Below are 20,907 nucleotides of genomic sequence, written 5' to 3'. Positions count from 1 at the left end.
TGTTTTATTTTTTTTTTTTAAAACTTCAGAACACTTTGGGGATCAGAACAAACAGACAAAAGGAAAGAAATTGTGTAGTGTGAGTGCAGAGTTATCACACAGTGCACTGTTTTGTAAAACAAAATATGAATTTCTTTTTAATAATTGAAAAAAATAGCATGAGGAGCCTAAAACAAACTTTTATTCAGTTTCCTTTAAGAGAAATGCCTTGCAACATTAAATCTCATGAATTTCATTCAATTATGTTTTGAAGAAAACTTTTTTGCTAATTTCCCTTGTTCAAACAAGCAGTTGTTCTTGATTTCACTTAAGTGAAACTCAGCCATAGAACTTAACGAGGCTGTGGAGATAATACTTGCTGAACCACGTAACTCACATTACTTCGAAAGACTGTAATTTTTCAGGGGTTTGGTTTATTTGTTTTGTTTTTTATTCTCCCACACTTTATGTTAGTTGTTGCCACAACTTGTTTGTTGTTTTGAAACTGCCCTGTCATTCTTTCACCTGATAAATTTTACTAAGTAAACAAGAGGCTGAAGAGCAGTGCTGCAGAAAGGAGCCTGGGGGTCCTGGTCGATGGCAGGCTGAGTCTGAGTCAGCAGTGCCCTGGCAACCAGGAGGACCAACCGTGTCCGGGTGGGCATCAGGCAAAACATCACCAGCCGGTCGAGGGAGGGGATTGTCCCACTCTGCTCTGCACTGGTGCGACCTCAGCTGGAGTTCTGTGTGCAGTTTTGGGCACCAAAATAGAAAAATGACGTTAAACTACTATAGAGCATCCAAGAAAGGGCCATAAGGATTGTGAAGGGTCTTGAGGGGAAGCCATACAAAGAGTGGCTGAGGTCACTTGTTTTTTTCAACCTGGAGAAGAGGAGACTGAGGGGAGACCTCATTGCAGACTTCGGCATCCTCATGTGAGGGGAAGTGGAGGGGTAGACACCAATCTCTTCTCTGTGGTGACCAGTGACAGGAAACAGCATGAATCTGAGTCAGGGGAGGTTTAAGTTAGGTACTGGAAAATTGTTCTCCACCCAGAGGGTGGTCAGGCACAGGAACAGGCTCCCCAGGGAAGTGGTCACAACACCATGATTGTCTGAGTTCAAGAAGCATTTGGACAATTCTCTCAGGTACATGGTGTGATTCTTGGGGTGTCCTGCACAGGGCCAGGAGTTGGACTCGATCATCCTGATGGGTCCCTTCCAACTCAGTATATTCTATGATTCTATGAAATTATTCAAAGAAAAAGAAAAAATTTCAAGATGTTTAAAAATTGATTGAATTTCATCCATGAAAGACAAGTTATATGATTGCTATAATGAATGAGTGTGAGAACCATGACAGAGTACTTACATCTTATAAACAACCCAGGTCAAGTTAATTAAAGCAATTCCTTGTGTCATAATATGGATTTTTTTAGCATGATTGTGCAGGCAGTGACAATGCAAATAGAGGGATTTGGAGTGATAAGCTTCTTTTTCATTTAAAAGCTATCACTTTCCATGGAAATAATGGAGGGTATTATTTGAAGAGGAGGAAAAGAAATGGATGCAGCAATTCAAACAAACTGAAGATTAAGCATAAATTCATTTCACTAAGGAAGAATGTTATAGTTTGCTGAAGGGAGGAGGTAAAATTGTAAGATGAAGAATGACTGATATCTTTCTGTTTATGAATGACCAGCATGTAGGCTTTCTAATGACTGTGTTAAATTGATATTCAGTGAAACAAAGGCAGCAATGTAAGTAGTATACTGCTAGCAATTTCTGCTATAAACAGCTGAAAATAGAATCTCTAATTTTTTATACATCTTAATTGTTTGGATTGAGGCTTTCCACAGCTTTGTCTTCTTTGCCAGATACATGTCATACAACAGTTCATGGGAGGAAAAGTTGAGTTTGCTTATGTTAGGGGTTCTTAGATTGGTTCATTGAAACTTTTGCTTCTGCATTTAAACAAGACCTTGTATTTTTTTTTTCCCAAGTAAATCTATATAAATTTTACCGTGTCATAAATGTCTTGAACAAACCCGTTGCACTGTAGAGGTTTTTTAAGGTTTCTCTGAAAAGTGTCTGCACTGGACATGTTCTGTTCTGTCAAATACCTGTGGTAGAAGAAAGCAAGTTGATTTTGAGTTATAAAGAGCCAAAGAACAAAATTAAGTTACAAGTATTATGGCAAGTGTGTACAGAAGCATAATGATGTGTGAACGGTGGTCCAAAGAAATGCCAAATGCCACTTGCCATATGATCTACTCTTCAGAAACTGGGCTTTAACCCTGATCACTGAGACTCAGCTTTCAAGTTATATTTGTGAAGCTCATTGGCAAAGACCACACCTTTTGCTGCTTACAAGATAATAAGACCATTTCAAGGTTAATGTAGTTCTACACTGTGATTTTTTTTTCCCTTGTTATTGAAGATTATATTACAACCTATACCAAAAAGGACCCTAGCTGAAATGGTGACATGCAAAATCAATTGCTTGGATTTTAAGAAAAGTGAAAATTAAGTTTGACATTTCAAGCCTAAAATTCCTTCTTTCTATATGAGTATTATCATTCTAAGTACTGTGTATTTTTTTTCTGAAGAACATGCAATTCTTTTATTAATGAGGGAGAGTCTGTCAGTTTAGAATGAAATGAAGTTTAGCTTTTGTGTAATTATAATAAGCAAGGCTGCAACCTGCAGAAGGATGGAGAATGCATATTTTTGTTGCAATCCCAATGATAGACTTGTGAGAAAAGATCATGTGTCTTTATGCTGTGTTTCTGAGCAAAATCTAAGATGTTAGCTTAACCACAATGAATCTGTTTTTGCAGTTAGATGTCTTGAATTTGCCCAGGAGGGGTTGGTACAAGTACATAATTTTCTGGGGGTTTTTTGTTGAACAATTTTTCTGTAGTGACAACAACTATTATAAGAAGGACGATAACAAGCAACTTGGTATAAATATGATGTTTTAGACCTCTGTAGCTGCTTGCTAATTAAATGTGGATTATTGCCATGAAGCATCTAAATGCTGGCCAAAAGGCTGATGAGAAACTGGCCAAATGACATAATCCTGAAGCGTCACTGGAGTCTGTTAAGTTGTTTGGACTAATTTTTTTTAAATCATAATTTTTAAGCTGATTTGTGGAAATACCAAATACATAAATTCCATTGAAAGTCCATGTAAATGCAAAAAACATTAAATAATTTTGGAACAACAAGGTGTATAAGATCAAGTTAGGCAAAAATAGCAGCCAAGCCATGAGCAGCTCTTGCTGTCTCACTTTCTGCAAGTTTAGACTCATAAAACTGGACTAACAAAGCCAGATTAGATAAATTATACGTCTATCAGACATTAAGATGCTAGAATAATGACTGTCACTGAAAACGTCAGTGCAAAAAAAATTGTGGAAAACACTTAAAAGGAGTTTCACAGAATGATGGTTTGATGAGCAACACGAGTGTAACGAGAAGTTACCTCTTCTTTTCTATTGCTAGGTTTGTACAAAGAAGCAGGGTCTGGAGAAGTAGTGTGTTTAAAAATAAGTATTGTTAGCAAAACATGTAGAGTGGGGCTAATTATGGAACCAGTAACTACAATTTGGCATTTTTTTTCATGTATGAGTGCTAGATTTTAGTAAGTGTGATGGTCTTTTAATGTTAGTTATTTCCATGTCGGGTGTTATTTGGCTGACATTCTCTGAATTTAAAAGCTGACTTTCCTTGTGAATGTAAAGACTTTAAGATTATTTTTTTTTTAAAAAAAAAAAGGCAAAAAAACCCCACTAAAAATACCTTTAAAAAAATCTGGACTTTGTCAGAGTACTGATTTGATATTTTCTGCATGAGACAGAAAAACTTAGAAAAAGTTCTAACATATATGACTATAACTACTGTTTACAATAGGTTAATATGAAGTGTTTTAAAATACTTGTGCATTTTGAAAAGTGAGTGACATAACAGTCAAATGTTACCAATTTGGATCATCTCAGAAGAGCTCAACCAAAAGAATCAAAACTGATTGCATTAAAACACAAATAACTAGAAAACTACACTGAAGCTTGAGACATACCTGGAATAATTAACAAACACCTCTGTTGGTCTCTATGGATGATTAGGGTATGCAATAGAAAATGAAGATGATTGCACCAAAAGCAGCAGCTCTGGGGACCAAGTGCATGTTCTCAGAGTGTAGTCTCACTCTGAATAAGTCTTATATAACATGATTGTGTTACTTAATGTCTGTGAACTATTTAAATAAATGCAACTCACTATATTTGAGTCTGTGATGATAAGTAGAAATTAAATTAACTCTTTCCTTTTTTTCTGAGCTTGTAAAATGACTTTTCGATGCTACAGATTACTATTAGTGGTTCTCAGGTGTGCCACTGGCACTTATCCATGCTGTTTGGCTTTAAGTTCTTGAAGCACATGGAAGGCAACTCACTTTTGTATAGTTTTAGAATGAATCAAGGATGCTGTAATTCAAATGTCTCTGATTTAAGAGAATCAGCTCAAACAGTTACGTGTAATTGCTGCATTATCTCATTTCCCTTTAGAAGAGGTTCTGATTAAGCATGCACAGATTTCGAAAGGAGAACTTTTTAATTACATTTTCTTGACATGTTTATGTATTTTTTTTAATCTTGGCATTTCAGAAAAATGTGAATTGTAATCATTGGTCAGGATCAACTGTTCCTACTCAGCAAAGCTGAGTAGCAAAAGGCCATGCTTTTTTTTGCAGAGGTCCTGGTCATTGTGGACCTTTTGATAACCTGGGTGATAGATCCCAATGCAATTCATATTACAGGGAGCTTGGTTATTAATGTTAGATTACGTTGTCCCCTTGGGCCTTATGCTGGACCTTTTAATTGTGATTGCTCAGGCTGTGCCTTCAAGGGGCAAAGTATCATTTATCTTTTGGTCCCTGGAGGCAATTATAAATTTCTGCAATTGCTTTAACTGGAATTGCATTTCCTAAGACTCTACTTAGTAGGCAGTAGTTATTCTATCTTTTGTGTTCTACTAGCCTGCTCCCTGGTAGTAGAACCGCTTCCTCAAGCAGAAGAGGAAAGCAAGCAGTTGAAGGCATTCTATATTTCAGCAGCTGTGCACTTCAGAGAAAAAGAAAGAAACCTTTTGAAGTCACCAGCATCACAAAAAACATTCTTATGTGGACCCCTAGAGAGAGGCCAGCTTTTATAGACTAATCTAGTGATAAAGGAGATGTCAGTAGGGTGTCAAATGTTAAGTGTGGTAATGGACATAAATAACATGCAGGTCTAACTATTGCAAAACGTGTGGAAGAAATAAAGGAACATGAAGGTTTGTCTCAGCTTGTAAAGAGCAAGATCCTCATTGCATGATGCAGCAGAGCTCAGGAGCATCTTAAGGTTTTTCCTTCCTACCCTAAGTATTAATTACATCTGTAATGTATCAGTTGAGCCCAATCTGCATGCAAAGATGATTGAGTGGTTTCATAATCAAAGTTAACAAAAAGCTAAACTGAAAGAACTTCTCTAAAATCGTTTTTATTTTGAGGTATAATTGAACCAAAAAGAACTCTTTGTGCAACAGAATCTTTTAACTAATTATATTGCTTCCATACAGAAAAGTATCCTTCTGTGGATCATACAGAAGTCATTCCTATATGTAAAATGAGCATGTATGAATGATATATGTTTTCTGACAGAAACCAGATTTAGCAAACGTTGCAGACAACTTTATTATAGCTGAATCTGTAAGTATGCACAGACATATTTACAACAGATTGTGTAGCCCCAAGCCTCTGTTATTTTGATACTGATCTCAATAGTTCTTCTGCTGTTCTCTGTTGTTTCTTTCAACCTATTCTAAACTATTATATAGTACTATTATGCTTATGCCTTGTTTCATTTTACCTCAGGATTTCAAAGTACAATAGGTCAATAATTAATAAATCCAAAAAATTAAAATCTGTTTAGATCACGGAAGTTAAGCTTGATATCTCATTTATTTAGAAAATGTTATGCATCATATATGCCTTCTGACAATTACGTCTTCATACTTCATACTGAGTTTTAAAATGACAAACATTTTCTACATCTACCTCTTATTGCATCTGCAGAATACTTTGACTATGAAAAATGTGACTTTTATCTAGTAAACGTGAATACAGCAGTCCTAACACTGGACATTTTCTGGAAACTTTACTGTATTTTAGACAGAGCAACAACACACCGTCACCCATCTCCAGTATGTAGCTTGGCCTGATCACGGCGTTCCTGATGACTCCATGGACTTCTTGGAGTTTGTGACCTGTATGAGGCCAAAGAGAGTAAAGAATGAGCCAGTTCTTGTTCACTGCAGGTACTTGTGTTTTAAAATTCTAATTATAGATCTGCTTCAGCCTTAGAATAAGCATTTCATGTGAAACGTCTGTCTCCAAGACGGGAGATTCCTTGAATTAGATGAAAATCTTAAATTGTGCAATACAAGTGTTCACTGCTGAAGAGAGAAACTGATGTTATATGTAAACGATGAGTTTCCTTTGTCTCCCTTTCTCCTGCAGCCTTTTGGTGAAATGGCTTAGTCATGTAATTATCACAGAGCTGATAAATCTGCAGTGTAATTTGTTCTCCGTTTTTTATCCTGTACCACTGTCATAACCTCATTTTGAACAGCACAGCAAAGGCTTTTTTGCTGCTGTTCAAATGCCTCATAAAAACAGTCAATTAGAACTTACCTTTTTTTAAAGTCAAAAATACCAAACCAATACATTTAGATGTTTAAGCAGTTATAATTGTTTAAAAATGCGTTTACTTCAAGTAAGGTTTTAGTTTTATTTATATTAAAAGATATTTTCTTTTTAGTAATTGCCAGAAAATATTATTGAATTTGCTGTAAAAATAAACTTTGCACTCTGTTTAAATTTTACTAAGATCTTTCTGTAATTCCTGAGGTTGTTTAGCATCCTAGTATTAAGACTATGATATGAATCTAGTGCATTTCAAAAACCCAATTTTATAGACTATTTTCCTGTTACATTTCACAGTGCAGGAATCGGTCGTACTGGTGTACTGGTCACTATGGAAACAGCCATGTGTTTAATTGAAAGGAACCAACCTGTTTATCCACTGGATATTGTAAGAAAAATGCGAGACCAACGAGCTATGATGGTGCAAACATCAGTAAGTGATGGAAAGGAAGCCTGATTTTCTGTATATACTGCACTTGTCAAGGTTTAAAACAGATTCAAAAATTTTTTAGATATAGGAGTCTCGTATGAGTCTTCAGTTGCCATTATATTTCAAACTTCATAAATTCAGCACAAGGTAGCACACTGGCATAGGCTGGTTTGCCAGTGATGTATGTATTTAAAACACAGCTTGTAGCCTGAGGTGTCAGGTGTGCCCTGGGCAGCTGCTGCAAATGACCCATTATTAACAGTCCATCAGAAATTACATAGAGGATGTAGAATACACAGTTTTGGTTATACCCACATAGTGATAAACTGATCCAGGTCCCTGTAACTAAGACACATGGTTTGAAGAGAGGAAATGGCTTCTCAACAGGTCACTTTGAGTAGAAATTCTATAAGAACAATATTTATTTACTTTTTTCATTTTGCCTCTACCCAGTTTGGAAAAACAAAGGGCAAGTTGGGTAGTATCCGTAACTGAAATATGAAAGTAGACAGTGATATTAAGATGAAAGTGGTTCAAAGACAACTTGAGATCATTAAGGCAATTTTTTGTCAGCTTTGGAAATGAATATATTTGAAGTTAGAGACTAAGGCTAAAGGATGAGAGACTGTTCTTTCTTGGGGACAGATTGGATGACAAGAATACTAAGTGTGGGTTATCTTGGAGAGCTAAATGTCCTATGAGAGATGGAAGTAAGGGGGGTTAGACCCACAAAGACAACAGTTAAATTGGGCATTTCTGTCTCTAATGTTCAAAAGAAAATGCCTTGGTTTCCATTTGATCAAGGAAAAAGTAAATTATGAAGAAAAATTCTGTTCATTAACGGGTTAATGACTGCAGGAGCTAGCATTGTGATTGCCTAGACAGGGAGAAAAAGGGTATGTAAAGGCATCAGGATTTATAGTTGCCTGTGTAACATTATAGTGCTCAGTGAGCAGAGTTTGTTCGTGCATGCTGCTGGGACTCTTTTCATTGCAGTATGAGTGCACTCTCTGGAAGAGTGTCAGGACTGTATGGTTGAGAAGGGATTTGTTTGAAGGGTTCCCTGCCTGTTCCTTTCAGAAGTGGAAGCTGAGATAATGACAAAGGTTGTCATCAAATGAAGTTTAAGGAAGCTGGATGTTGACTTCTGGACCTGCACCTATCTGCACCCCTCAGTTTCTAAAACTATCTGAGCAACTTCAGGCTTAGTCTAGAGGTGGTGCTCTTTTTGAAAATCAGACATGAGAACCTGAAGTAAGCTTCAGCTTGTTGGGAAGGCCGAGTCCCTTTTGTTACAACAGAAATCAGCAAGAATTGTTCTTGCACTCCACACTTTGACATAACTGAAGAATACAAGGAATAGCAATAAATATACTGACAATCAGACCCCCTGTGTGGAAAATGAATACCTAAAATAGGATTCTTTACCTTGCTTGCTGTGTGTCACACAGTTCACTGTCAGCACAATCAGGAGAGGGATGATCTGTAGCAGCAATACTGTGAAACTAAATTCACTTGTTATTTCCAAAGTAGGCAGGTACTGTTGTGAAAAACCAATGAGCAAAATTGTCATACTGTGCTGTAAATGAGACACAGAAGCAAGCACTCAGCTGTGGGAAAACAAACTACCAAAGAGCTACATGTTAATATTTCAATCTGTCCTGGGTGCTCTATGGCATTCCCATGCTTGCATTCTAGCTAGCCCCACTCATATTTGCTCATATTTGATATTCAGCTTAGGGCTTCTGGGAGAAGAAATTAGAGATGATTCAGTTGTAATATAGAGATTGTTCAGTTTTAATAGCCTTGCCTGAAGTATGTTCAGCTGCCCTGTGGGGATTGTGTGTGTGCTCCAATTCTAAGATGATACACTTTGCCAGATGCATGTTGTGAGTTAATACCAGACAGGGCATATTTGGTAAGAATGGACCCATCAGAGCTATTAACTGGTCAGTTTAGTGTCTGTTTTTAGTCATGTGAAAGCTGTAGTTTCTCAAAAACCAATACTTTGGTTACCAGGAACAGCAAAACAAAAGTTTCAACCAAAATTATAAAGCTACAACGAAACTGGTATAACACTATGGCCTTTCACTGAAAAAAAGAAAAATTAGCCATTATGTTCCATTAAAAAGAAATTAGAAAAACTAAACAATACAGAAAACAGAGCTTTAGGATGCGCATAATAGAACTAGCTACCAGCTGACTGAGCAGGGAGAACACATGCAACAGATAAGAGAAAACAAAATAAGTAGTCAGAGACTGAGTCAGAGTAAGCAATGCTGAAGTGCTCATTCTTTTATTTGTTCAGTAATTCGATCCCACAAGTTAACAGAAGTATTGAACAGAGAGTTAAATATCACACCTGACTTGTTCAAGCAGTAGAAATATGGAAATTACTATAACGATGAAGAGAAAAGTCAAGGTAATTAAGAAATAAAGACAAAAGAACAGAGTGATATTGAAGGTGGGAGTAATTGACTGAGAGGTTAAAAGAAAAGGCAGGAAAATTGAGATGCAGAAAACTCATTTCCACCTCCCAGTTTCCCTTAAGTTTTTCTGTATCTAAGGGAAAATGTTTTACAGTTTATGGACAAGAATAACATTCCTAACTGCTGGTATTTACGTGCACTCTAAGGTCCTTCACAGTCCAAATATTACCTTTGAGCCCTGCCCTTTGGGAGATAATGGGGGAATGTTTCCAGATGTTTATGAAGAGTTGATGGGAGCTGACAGTACAAGGGCAGCTGGGAGAACAGTTCAAATATGGAAAAAGGGATTTAAAAAATGTAAGCTGTGCTTCTCTGAGTATGACATGGAGTTGGAGGAAGGTGTTCATTTGGGGGTTTTGTCAATGGTACTTTCAGAGAAGAGGGAAGGATGCTGTCAATCTTTGCAAGTTCTTTTAAATTTCAATCATCTTGCATTCTCAGGATTGTGTTAGTCGTACAAATTTTTTCAGTCTATGTGGATTTTTAGTACTATTGATAATGTCTCCTTGTATCACTTTTCAGAAAGAGGCTTGCAGGCTAATTGATTTTAACAGGTAGTTACATCACAAGGTGATGAAAGGAATAGTCTTTGTAATAGTAGAATGCAGAAAAGAAACACTAATTTGTGAAGACTATATAAGATCTAATTGAAATCAAAATGTTGGGTGATAAAAAAATTAATGTGCCTGCTGCTCTTCAAAACTATTTATTTGAAAGGTTTTGATCCCCTTCAGTTGCAAAAGGAGATATGTGATCTGATCAAAAATTGAAAATGAAGTGACTCCTTTTTCTGCAGTAGTGTGGTTTGGGAAAAAAGGTAGTTTTTAGTTAGGTAGTTGCATCTATATATCCTATATGGTAACTTTAAATGTGATTTTGGTCATGTAACTTAGATGTGCCAGTAACATGGAACTGTAAGATTGGCAAGCTCAGAATACTCATAGTAATCAGATAACTGGAAAAAAAAAAAGATAGAAAAAAAGATGAGATATGTAAGGAATGTAAATACCTAATTAAACTAGCTATTATTTAACTAGTTAGCAAAATCATATAAATATGTGTAGGTTTTACAAATAAATCCTATTCCCTGAAAATTAATCATGAATGCTTTTAATACTGGGGACTGTGTTTTCCTCAGTATATGATTTTTAATGCTTGTTCTTCAAGGAAGAGTAAATGTTACCTTTGTTTATTGTGAACACAGCCAGGGGAGTAGGATTTTCTCCTCCCATCTTTGTATTTCCTCTCCTGTCATTGTCCAGGAAAAAAGGAAGCCATGGGACTGTTAGTCCTATTCAATAGTATGATCTGATCAGGAGTTTACCTGAACATCCATAAATGTTTTTCTGTTTTCTTTCTTTTACAGAGTCAATACAAATTTGTTTGTGAAGCTATACTTCGTGTTTACAAAGAAGGATTGGTTCGACCACTGGATTCCAGTTAGCACAGCAGTGAAGAATGAATTCTTTTTTTCACCTAAAAAAGACTGCTCCTTAAGTAAAGAAAGGGCTCATTTCTCAAAGCAACTAAAATGGACTAGAAGCCCATGAAAAGACGTATGAGCACATTTGAACTGTGGCACTTTAAATTTCTCGAGAAGATTGCTAAATCATGTACAGTGTAACAAAGTCACGTAGATAAATATATGACAGTAATTGTGTGTAATATGCTTTATTCACATAGACAACCATAAACAATCATGGAAACCTTAATACATATCTTTTACTGCCTTAAAACACCCTCCACTTTGGAAGTTACAAAATTCCTTGTATTTAATTTGAAATAGTAAAAAGAAAACTCATAGTATTGAAATGATTCAGCTTAAGAAGGTATTTTAATATATTTGTATTGTATGAAAGTTCATTGAAGGTGAATATATGTAATTTCCTTATTGGGATACTAAATATTCAAGGAAATTCAGCCTTGACTACTAAAAGGATGACGAAGAGCTTTAAAGGCTAATGCATAACTACTGTACATTAAGAGCTGGAGAAATTTAGTATTCATTTACCATAAATCTATTAGTGAGTTTGCCAGCTGTTATAATATGCTTAGAAATCACATCTACTGTATGTGATGTGAAAATAATGCTGCATTTAGGCATTTATGCAAATGGTACAGTCTACATCTTCTGTTGATCAATTTTAATTGCAACTTGCCCTTTTAACAGTGACCTACTTCTTACAGTTTTAGTTATTGTACTCCTTTTCTTCTGTTTCTGCTGTCCATCTACTTTATACTTGTTTTTCAGTCATGTGGACTGAAAACATTGTAACTTAAAATGAGTTTTAAATCTCTGTCATGTTTGTTTCCATGTATATTTATGAGTTCTCAGATGTAAATGTGGATTAATGCTGCACACAAGTACTAGACTTTTGACTTACTGTATATGCAAAGTAGTCTAATCCAATACTGGAAGAAAAATTACTACTGAACCCATCAAATATGTTGCTGCTATTTCAAGGTGTGAAGCTTACAAGGGCACAGGTGTTGCTAGTGTTCAGACGGTGATAAAATGATGACTTGCTGCCCTCCAGCAAAAATGCTCTTATCCAGTGGAACACAGCTCCCTTTTGCAAGAGTTCTGCGGATTTACTGTGTTTCTTGCTTATGCAGAAATGCAGCTAAATTCACATGAAGATTTATGTGGAAAGAGAGAACATATTTGTATATCGATGAATAATTCACCCTAAGGTACACTGGTCTCTATTTCATTTCAGATGGGAGAATTAGACTTTCTGAACAATATAACCACATTTGTATGATGTTAATTTATTTTGTGTGTGCTTTTTGATTACCCTGAGATAGTTCTTAACTTTTTAATAGTGTTTAAAAATTATTCTAAGGGACTGTTTAAAACTCTGTTATTTAAAAGATTAGTCCTAAGTAAGGAAAAATTTTTATGGGGCATATTAGCCAGATGTTTATATGTGTATAAAAGAGAAAATGAAATAATTTTTGAGAGATATATATGCACACACATATTCAGATATATTTTAGAATTATGGTTTGTATTATGGATATTATCATTTGTATCTGGAGTTTCATTATAGAAACTATCACAACTGTACAATATGCATCTCTCATGTTACCAAAGGTTATGGTTTTTTTCCCCAGGAGATAACTAAAAAGTGAATGTAGGATGTGCTAAATTACTGACTCTTGTCTTCTGTAGGCTTGGATCTTTCTCTGAGATTGCATTATTAGTTGTAGCTAAAGAAAATACCTGGTTACTATTGGTCAAAAGTTTTAGTTGCAACACCCAGGGTAATTGGCAACATGGAAACCTTCTTGGCTTTGTTAAGTTGAAGGCTGAATAGGTTTGTGGTCATTCTTATATACTGCATTCCAAATTTTACTTTGAATGAAGTTTTTGTAGTATTTTGGATCATTGTCCTCTTGCTTGATTAGGCATAGATTAGGAGGCAAAAGACCGTACCTCTGGTTCACTTTTATCTTGCTAAACTGCATCAGATGGCTCAATCTGTCTGTGTGACCAAATGTAAAATGATACTGGACATGCACATGTAGCTCGGGAAGCTTCTTTGAAAAATGCATGTGGAAAAGCTTTGCACAAGTGCAGGCCACTTGCTGCTGTTAGAATATTGAGCAGTGAGAAAACCTAGTGGATCTTTCCCAGGAAAGGAGTAGTGGGCAGTAAAGAATATATAGTCTCCTGGATGGTTAACAAAAGCCTCCTTTTTGTTATGTGTGTGCCTGTCTGTTAAAACATTTTTTCGATTGTTTTCTTTTTTTCATGTTTTGTTGTGCCCAGGTCTCAGAGTCATCCCTTGCAGTTGGCATGACTTGCATTTAATAGTTTGTCAAGAAGTGAAAAAGGCAAAAAAATAAATTGCAAAAAATATCTAGAGCATCTTGTGACATCCATTTCTTTCATGGAAGTATTTACGGTATATTTGTGTTCAAGGTTGTTGCTATATTCCTATTGTTATTTATGTTTCTTCATGTTGAATATGTACTTACCAAAGCGCTGTAAATTTATTCCTTATTTAACTCCAGTCTCAAAATATATGGTATAGGCTTGACTTACGTTAGTATGTGTGTGTTTAAATGACGATGGTCATAGTGTGACAACAAATGCTGCTTTTGTTGGGTTTGGTAATACCATTGGTGAGTTCTTACTTGGATTTTAATAATTATTTGAAATTGCTAGCCATGGAGAGACTACTCAAAGCTCTAAAAATAGTAATCTCTGTAAGACTTTTTTTTTTTTAAAAAAAAAACGTTAGAGGAAATATTAACTACACAAATATCTTGTACATTGTGTCCATCTTTATTTCAGTCTTGCTGGGTTTTGCACATGTACCTATAGGGTCCATAGGGGAGAATGAAGGGGTTTTATCTTCTCTCTGTAGTGTGTAATGACTTTGCACTGAATGAAGTATGCCTTAGATCTGATCTTGCAATGAAAGCATAATTATGAAAACATCTTCTTAATTCCAGCTTTTGTTTCCACAAGAATTAAGAAATTAAAAAGACATATATTTGATTGATCATTCTGGGGTTTTTTGTAGGAGTTAAAAACTCCTAACACAAAGTTTTTAACTGTCAAGCAATTGACAAATGGCAGAAAATGCTGTGAAGTCAAGATACTATATAACCTTCATAAACAGTTTAACCTTGATTTTGCCTGTGCTGGCATGATCATGACAATAAGTATTCAAAATGTCTAGTGTGGTGGTGGATGAAGAGGGAGCAATAAACCTTTGAGGTTTTCATCACTGTGAAATACACTAACATTTATTCTACAGAATTAAACAAATGTTAACTATGTGGCTTTATATTTAATACAGAAGTAACTTATCTACTTATTTAGAGTGTCTTCAGAACTCTCATACAGGAACAATTCTGAGACAGAGGGACAGATCTTGTCATGTATTGAAAATTAAAAAAAAAAATAAAAAAAGAGTGCCCTAAACCATGAATGCCTTTTGTTTAACCAGATGGATGAAATATGAATCATTAAAATACAAACAAACCTTGAATAGTGGTGGCGTTTTGCAGAAAAAAAAAATAAAATTAAAAGAGTAATTTTGTAATCCAGTGGTTTGCTTTCAGTAATCCTGTCTTCTGGGTGTTGGTACTAAATTATATGCAGTCTAAATGTACCTAAGAATTCAGCAATAACTCTTCATATACACTCAGTTTTTTTAACAGTTGGTTTTCCTTTTTCCCTTCTTTTTTCTACTATGCAGTACTTGGTTAAATATATATGTATTTTTAAAAAATTGTTGTTCTGGACTATATAACGAACTATGCATTGAATTTATTACAAGTATAAGATTATATTGTTTTACAACAAAAGCTCTTCCCTGTAGATAGTATTCTTGTGTGTCAGACTGAATGCATAAATGGCCCCTGAATGAAAATGTTGAAAATAGATGCACATGGTTAATATTCAATCAATTATGGTTTAAACATTGTCATTTCACTGATAATGGCCTTACTTTTATATCCTAAAATGTAGCATCCAAGTGCAAGTTTATTTTACTCCATCACATAAGGCCTTTCCAGAGAGAACACGTGCTGAGAAATGTTTGTATTTCGATTAGTAACCTGCAATCAGTCTATTTGGTTAAAAGCATTTATTAATTGAAGCTATATAGAAGATAAAGTTGTGTCATGAAATACTTTGTTCAAAGGCAGTTGAAAGCCAAATGAATGATTAATTCATTATATAAAACATAATGTTTTGATTAAATGGATTCTCTTGCATTTAAGTTCTGACACTGATAGTGTTAAGCCATCTCAGATGACTGTCTGTTTTAACAATAGTATTACATTAACAGTTTAAATATAGCAATCTAATGCAATATGATTTAGTTATAGTGTACTTTAACATATTTAATATTCCAGCTGTTTGGTAGCTGTACAAGCTTTGAACAGTAGTACCCACAGTCAGTGAAACTTGCCATCCTAAAAAAAAAAGTTTCTCTGAATGAAAAGGAAGGAGTAGCCCATAATGTTGATAGATTTAACCATTTTTCAGCTTCAACTAACCATGTGACGATAGTGATCTTACCACTCATATAAAGAAAAAATATTGAGGATCAGTAATATTATGGAAATATGGAAAAGACAAGTTGTGTGGACTGTTGATGTTGTTTAGTTTTGGCTGTAGTTAAGAGACCAGTAATTATTGTCTTTTTTATTTTTTTTTGACATTCATATCAAGAGGTGACTGTGGGAATGGAGAGTAGAATGTGGGTTTATTGACTTTCTCCTAATTCACTTGCAGCCTACTTGGATAAGAGTCTTAGATTGTGTGTTATTGTGGGCTTAGCTGCAAGTTTTGTGTCTTTAATTAGCTTTGTATTTAAAATATTAAAGCACTGATTTTAATAGACATTAGTGAAGCACTTCAGTTTACTGTTAGCTGTTCAACTTCTATTTACTTGGCTTTCATGGTTTTGTTTACTGAAGTGTCATTGTTTTACCTTATAAAAACACATTGAGGTTTCCCATGACTGTAAAATTGGCTTTATCCTAAATGGGCAAAGTGATGTTACCATTGCTTAAGATAGGATGTTACTTACACCTGTTGAAGGTGCAATGTGGTATTCAGACCAGCCTGAACTGAGCTCCTTTCTGAGGAATTTAAACAGTGCTACCAACAGTGGTAGAAATCATAAAGATATATGAAAACGCATGTAGGGAAATGCTTTGTTCAGGGCAGATAAGACCTGAGTTTTATTTAAAAATAAAAACAGACAAAAAATTTGTGAAGATGAAAATGTTTTTAATAGCTAAGGTAGGGATGGGAAATACATTATTTTGTCCTTTTGCAGACCGCCTNCATCAATTCTTTTGGAGCAATTTCTGTAGTAAAGAGCCCTACTGTTGGTGGGATTTAATTTTTGTCAAACTGACCTAGAAAATAATTTTAAGTGGAACATTTTCCTCATTTACTGGTTTGTGCTTTCAAGTAACATTAAAAAAAAAAACAAACAAAACAAAACAAACTCAAAACAAACAAACAAACACCTGAAATCTCTTCCCTTTAAAATTATTTTGGCTGTTTTCATTTGATATCTTTTTCTGAGATATAAATGAAATCCAGATGTCGCTGGGTAACTAGTTAGGTTGCCCCACATGCTGGGAGGAAGCAGATGCTTTTCTAATTCTGTTAAATCCCTTACCTAACATCAGGTACCAACTGAAACCAATGTTGCATCGTATTTCTATCAGCCTTTTGCAGAATAAACATTCTGTAAAGAGGAATTCCTTGGAGCTTGCTCTCCCAAACATCAGAAGTCGTCTTCCATCAAGCTAGAATTTATGCTTAAAAAAAAAAAAAGTTAAAATCTGAATCTTCAAGTAAAGAATGACTGTTTACCAAATTCTATACAAGGCATACCTTTTACAAGGAAAAAGAATTGGTGAAAAGGCTAGCTGCTAGAATTATCTTCTTTGCTGTGAGTGCATCTTAAGTAGTCATAAAACAAACTAGTTCTCAGCTAGTATGCACTATGGCCACTAAAGCACAAAAATTGCATTATCAGCCTAACTGGTTGGATAACTTCTCAACCTTCTTGCAGAGGGTTGATTGCAATCCTGATTTGGGAGGAAGGAGAAAGGGCTGCTTTCCTTAGGGAAGAGACTGAAAGCCTGCTCAGTAAATCCAGTCTATATTGATCTTAGTGGGATTGTAGTTGTGTTATCTAACCTGTCTAGTTGAAAGTAAGATCAGGTGTATCTATATGAGTTTGCAAGAATATTGAGGCCCTCCATTCTAGAAAAAAGGTGTGGGCTTCATTTGCTTCAGTTCAGCAGCAGGTTGGTGTGGTAGCAGTTGAGATGCTCTTTATCTTGACTGCCCTTCCAAGTCAGAGCTTTGCTCATGTGAATGAAACTTGCCTTTTAACGGGAATTAAATTACCATCAGTAGAAATTAGGTGGGGAATTATTATATGCACTCAAATGTAAATTGATTTCTAACCTAGCTTTTGCAAAATAAATGACAGGTATCAGTGCTTATATTCCAGTGACCTGTGCAGTGAACATTTTCACACTTCATTGTGTAACCTTAATAGAGAGATACAAGATAAATCATGGGGAAAGTCCTATAAAGGCTTTGAAAATCTGCCAGCTGTTCATTCTATCAAATGATGTATTGTATAAAACTGACCTTGATTATGACTGAGACATAAACGTGCTTAATAGTGTAGAATCAATTACATAACAGTTGGGAAAGCCAAAGTTGTTTGGGTTTTTTTGCAAGTTTTGCAAAAGATTTAACATTCTAGTCACTAAGTTTGTATTTTCATATATGTTCAGTTAGTGTTTTTGTGAGGGATGTAGAAAAATCTTGGAAGATATTATCAGGAACTCTGTCTTTTTTTTTTTTTTAATTTTTCTTTTTCCTGTAGCACTCTGTAGTTTCTTCTGAGATCCTAGCTGCCAGTGCATTAAAGGAACAAAAGAATGTATTTGAAAGGTAAGGAAAGAGATTATTTTGTATCCTCCGCTGTACTTTTCATTTAAATCATTTGAAATGTAAATTGATGTTGATATTATAAAGTTTAATTTATTGTTTAAAAGTGTAGACACTTCTTGAAATGAATGTATACTTTTTCTTTTTTATTTTTATAGGAATAAAGTGTTGCTTAATGTTTTCAGTATAGCTTTCTTGGGTTCCGGAACTGTTTTGAACAAAAATATAGCCACCATTTTATGCATATTGGTTATATGGCTAATGGTGAAATAAAGCATTTTTGGCTATATGGTTTTACTGTGGCTTATTCAAGAAGAAAATAAAAATTACTTTAGAAAGTTACTGACCTTTTTAATTGAAAAGAAACCAAACAAGTCACAAATTCTTAGTAATATTTCACTTGCAATAAGTTTTATAAAAGATGATGAAGATTGTTTTGATCAATTATGCAAATAAACCTTTGCACTCGTGCACATAAGGCCGATACCTAGTTGTTTGAGTGTATATTTTCTTTTTTGCTACTATCTATAAAACCTGCAGGCTGTCCTTCCTTTTGGGATTTCATGTGTCTTCACAGTACTCCCCAGGCATGTCTTAGTACTCATATCTTCTATGCTGTCTGTTGACCCATGGTGGTTGTCATATTTTCACAACAAATCAGAGCCCAGTAATGCTGTTCTTGGATTATTCCTGCTCACACGCCTATTAAAATGCAAGTTTACAGGTTTCAAAGTAGAAAATACATTGAGTCCAACACTACCAGATGGATAGAGCATTGACCTTAAAATATATTTGGGATTTGGTTAAGAACTGGGATGGTTCTTAGCGAGCACTTTTTGCTGTTTACAAGGCGTGACTCTGCCTACTGATTAGTCTTTTCAAGCTTGAGGCCAATAACTCTTCATGATGAAGTTATTAATTCAATTAAATCTTGGTGAAAGAAAGTACAAGGCCAAAACCAACTATCTGGACAACTTGGACGTGGGATATGCATGCAGGCTGGAATTTCTTACGGGTGCATAGAAAGCTACAATGATGAAGGTTTTGCTGGAAATCCATGCAAAACAGTTTATGGAAAGATATACTGGTATATCCTTCACAGCTTGAATGCAGGATAAGGTGCAGAAGAGCTTCTTGGAGAATTGGAGAGCTGATTGATAGAAGGGGAATGAGGGCTTTAACTTGCCTAATGTTATGGATGATTTTGGACTTAATGCTGAGCACCGAGGTGCTCCACTCCTATGTACAAGGCAAACCCACAGAGGAATGAGGTGCTCCATCAGGGAGCCAGCAGTATGGAAGAAGTGCCTTTACATAATTCATAAAACTCCTAACGAGCAGTCACAGGCAAGAAAACCTCACTTTTAACAGTCTTGCTTGAATTTGTAACAACTGGGAATATAAATGTCACACTGTCATTTCCCAGTATATGTATTATTTCCATGTGTAGCTTTTTCATGCCATAATTCAATGGTATAAGCATTTACAAGCAGTGACTCAGTTTAGCTTATCTTCCTTATAGTACTCAAAATATTTTAACTAATATAATAAAAATGATCAAGTAACTGATTTTATCTTGATTTGGGATTAAATTCCTTTTTTTCTCAGTCCTGGTATAGTGTAATTAAACTGGTTTTCATGTACTAAAAGATAAATATTCAACGGTAGCATGTGCAAAACCCAATCTGCTAACATAACTTGTTTCTTCATTTGAATGGCAAAATTCAAAGTTCACAATTTATAAAAAGAGCCCTGTGAGACTATCTGAAAGGTGTTTGGGGAGACTGGGATCACTGCTGCTGATCTCTGGGTTCAAAGCCAGTTCAGATTCCTAGGTCCATCTCCAGGGATATCAGTATTTCACCAGGACATGCTAAAAGGTCAGACTCCTCTACACTCACATGCAGACTTATGTTATTCTGACACTGCTACTTGGGAGCTTGAACACCTGCAACACTGTATTGTAAAGCAAAGATATTCTGATTTACTTTTCCTCTTGCATTGACTTTAGCACCCACCCACAAATGATGCAAGATTATCAATAACAGGAGCCTTTTAGTTCTTCCATGCATCAACTACAATTTAAAAAATTTATTATTTGACACTAATAGGAAAAGGCTTCCTCAGCATTAGCTGTCTCTCAAGCCCAGGGGTTAATTTCTCAAGGACAGTCAGGTTGCACTGGCACAAGTGATGGTGTGAACTGGGGTGTCAGATGGTAATAACGAGATGAAAGGGTGTGAGAAAAACTTCACTGTATACTTCGATGTAGCCCACAGAGTACTGTGGGAAGAGCAATACCAATTGCTAATGGGTTTTATCCTGCTTAAGTGTAACTTTGTCCTTCAGAGCTTTCTGTGTCAGCAAAAATGCCCCGAGCTTTTAGATTTGATAAATTCTCATAATACTGAATGTTACTTCTTTCAAAGCGATTTGTCCTTTTTGAGTATGTGGGTCCTAAGCTCTGACGTGGGTAACTTTGTTCATGCATGTTCATACAAATGTCATGCAAATGTAGCGTAGCTCTTTGGCTTTGCATTTATTTTTATAGATTCCAAGTTAACATAAGCTCACTGGTTTCAGATGGGACCAGCTTGCTTACATATAATACTTAGCCTAAAAGGATGTAGTGATGCCAGCCTTCTGATTAGAAGCTGAAAACTGAAATGCCTTTTGTGTATGAAGATACTTGTCAATGTATCCAAACAGGCTGCAAGTATAGTTTTTTGTTCAGAAGAATCAGGGCTATATTATTTTGTGCTGCTGGGGGTTTGTTTTTGGTTTTTAGTTTAAGAAAGACTGTTACAAGA

At 35.4% G+C, this 20,907-nt stretch overlaps 1 protein-coding gene across 5 annotated transcripts in view; it reads left to right on the top strand.

Annotated features, from left to right (window-relative positions):
• Positions 1-18,111, top strand: part of PTPN3 (protein tyrosine phosphatase, non-receptor type 3) — a 93,775-nt gene extending 75,664 nt beyond the window's left edge. For 4 of the 5 annotated variants that reach the window (XM_017814919.1, XM_017814918.1, XM_017814917.1 and 1 more), the window contains 3 exons: positions 6,190-6,335; positions 7,021-7,156; positions 11,009-16,960. In XM_017814919.1, the coding sequence (XP_017670408.1) occupies positions 6,190-6,335; positions 7,021-7,156; positions 11,009-11,086 (360 nt within the window). In that variant the 3' untranslated portion in view covers positions 11,087-16,960. Of the gene's footprint in view, positions 1-6,189; positions 6,336-7,020; positions 7,157-11,008; positions 16,961-18,100 lie in introns of those variants that run through there. The other variant, XR_001874792.1, reaches the window with a different exon arrangement.
• The last annotated feature ends 2,796 nt before the right edge of the window (positions 18,112-20,907 follow it).

Source organism: Lepidothrix coronata, unplaced genomic scaffold (assembly GCF_001604755.1).
Source record: "Lepidothrix coronata isolate B3197 unplaced genomic scaffold, Lepidothrix_coronata-1.0 Scaffold47, whole genome shotgun sequence".
NCBI classification, from domain to species: Eukaryota; Metazoa; Chordata; class Aves; order Passeriformes; family Pipridae; genus Lepidothrix; species Lepidothrix coronata.
This window is presented reverse-complemented; position numbering and strand designations above follow the sequence as displayed.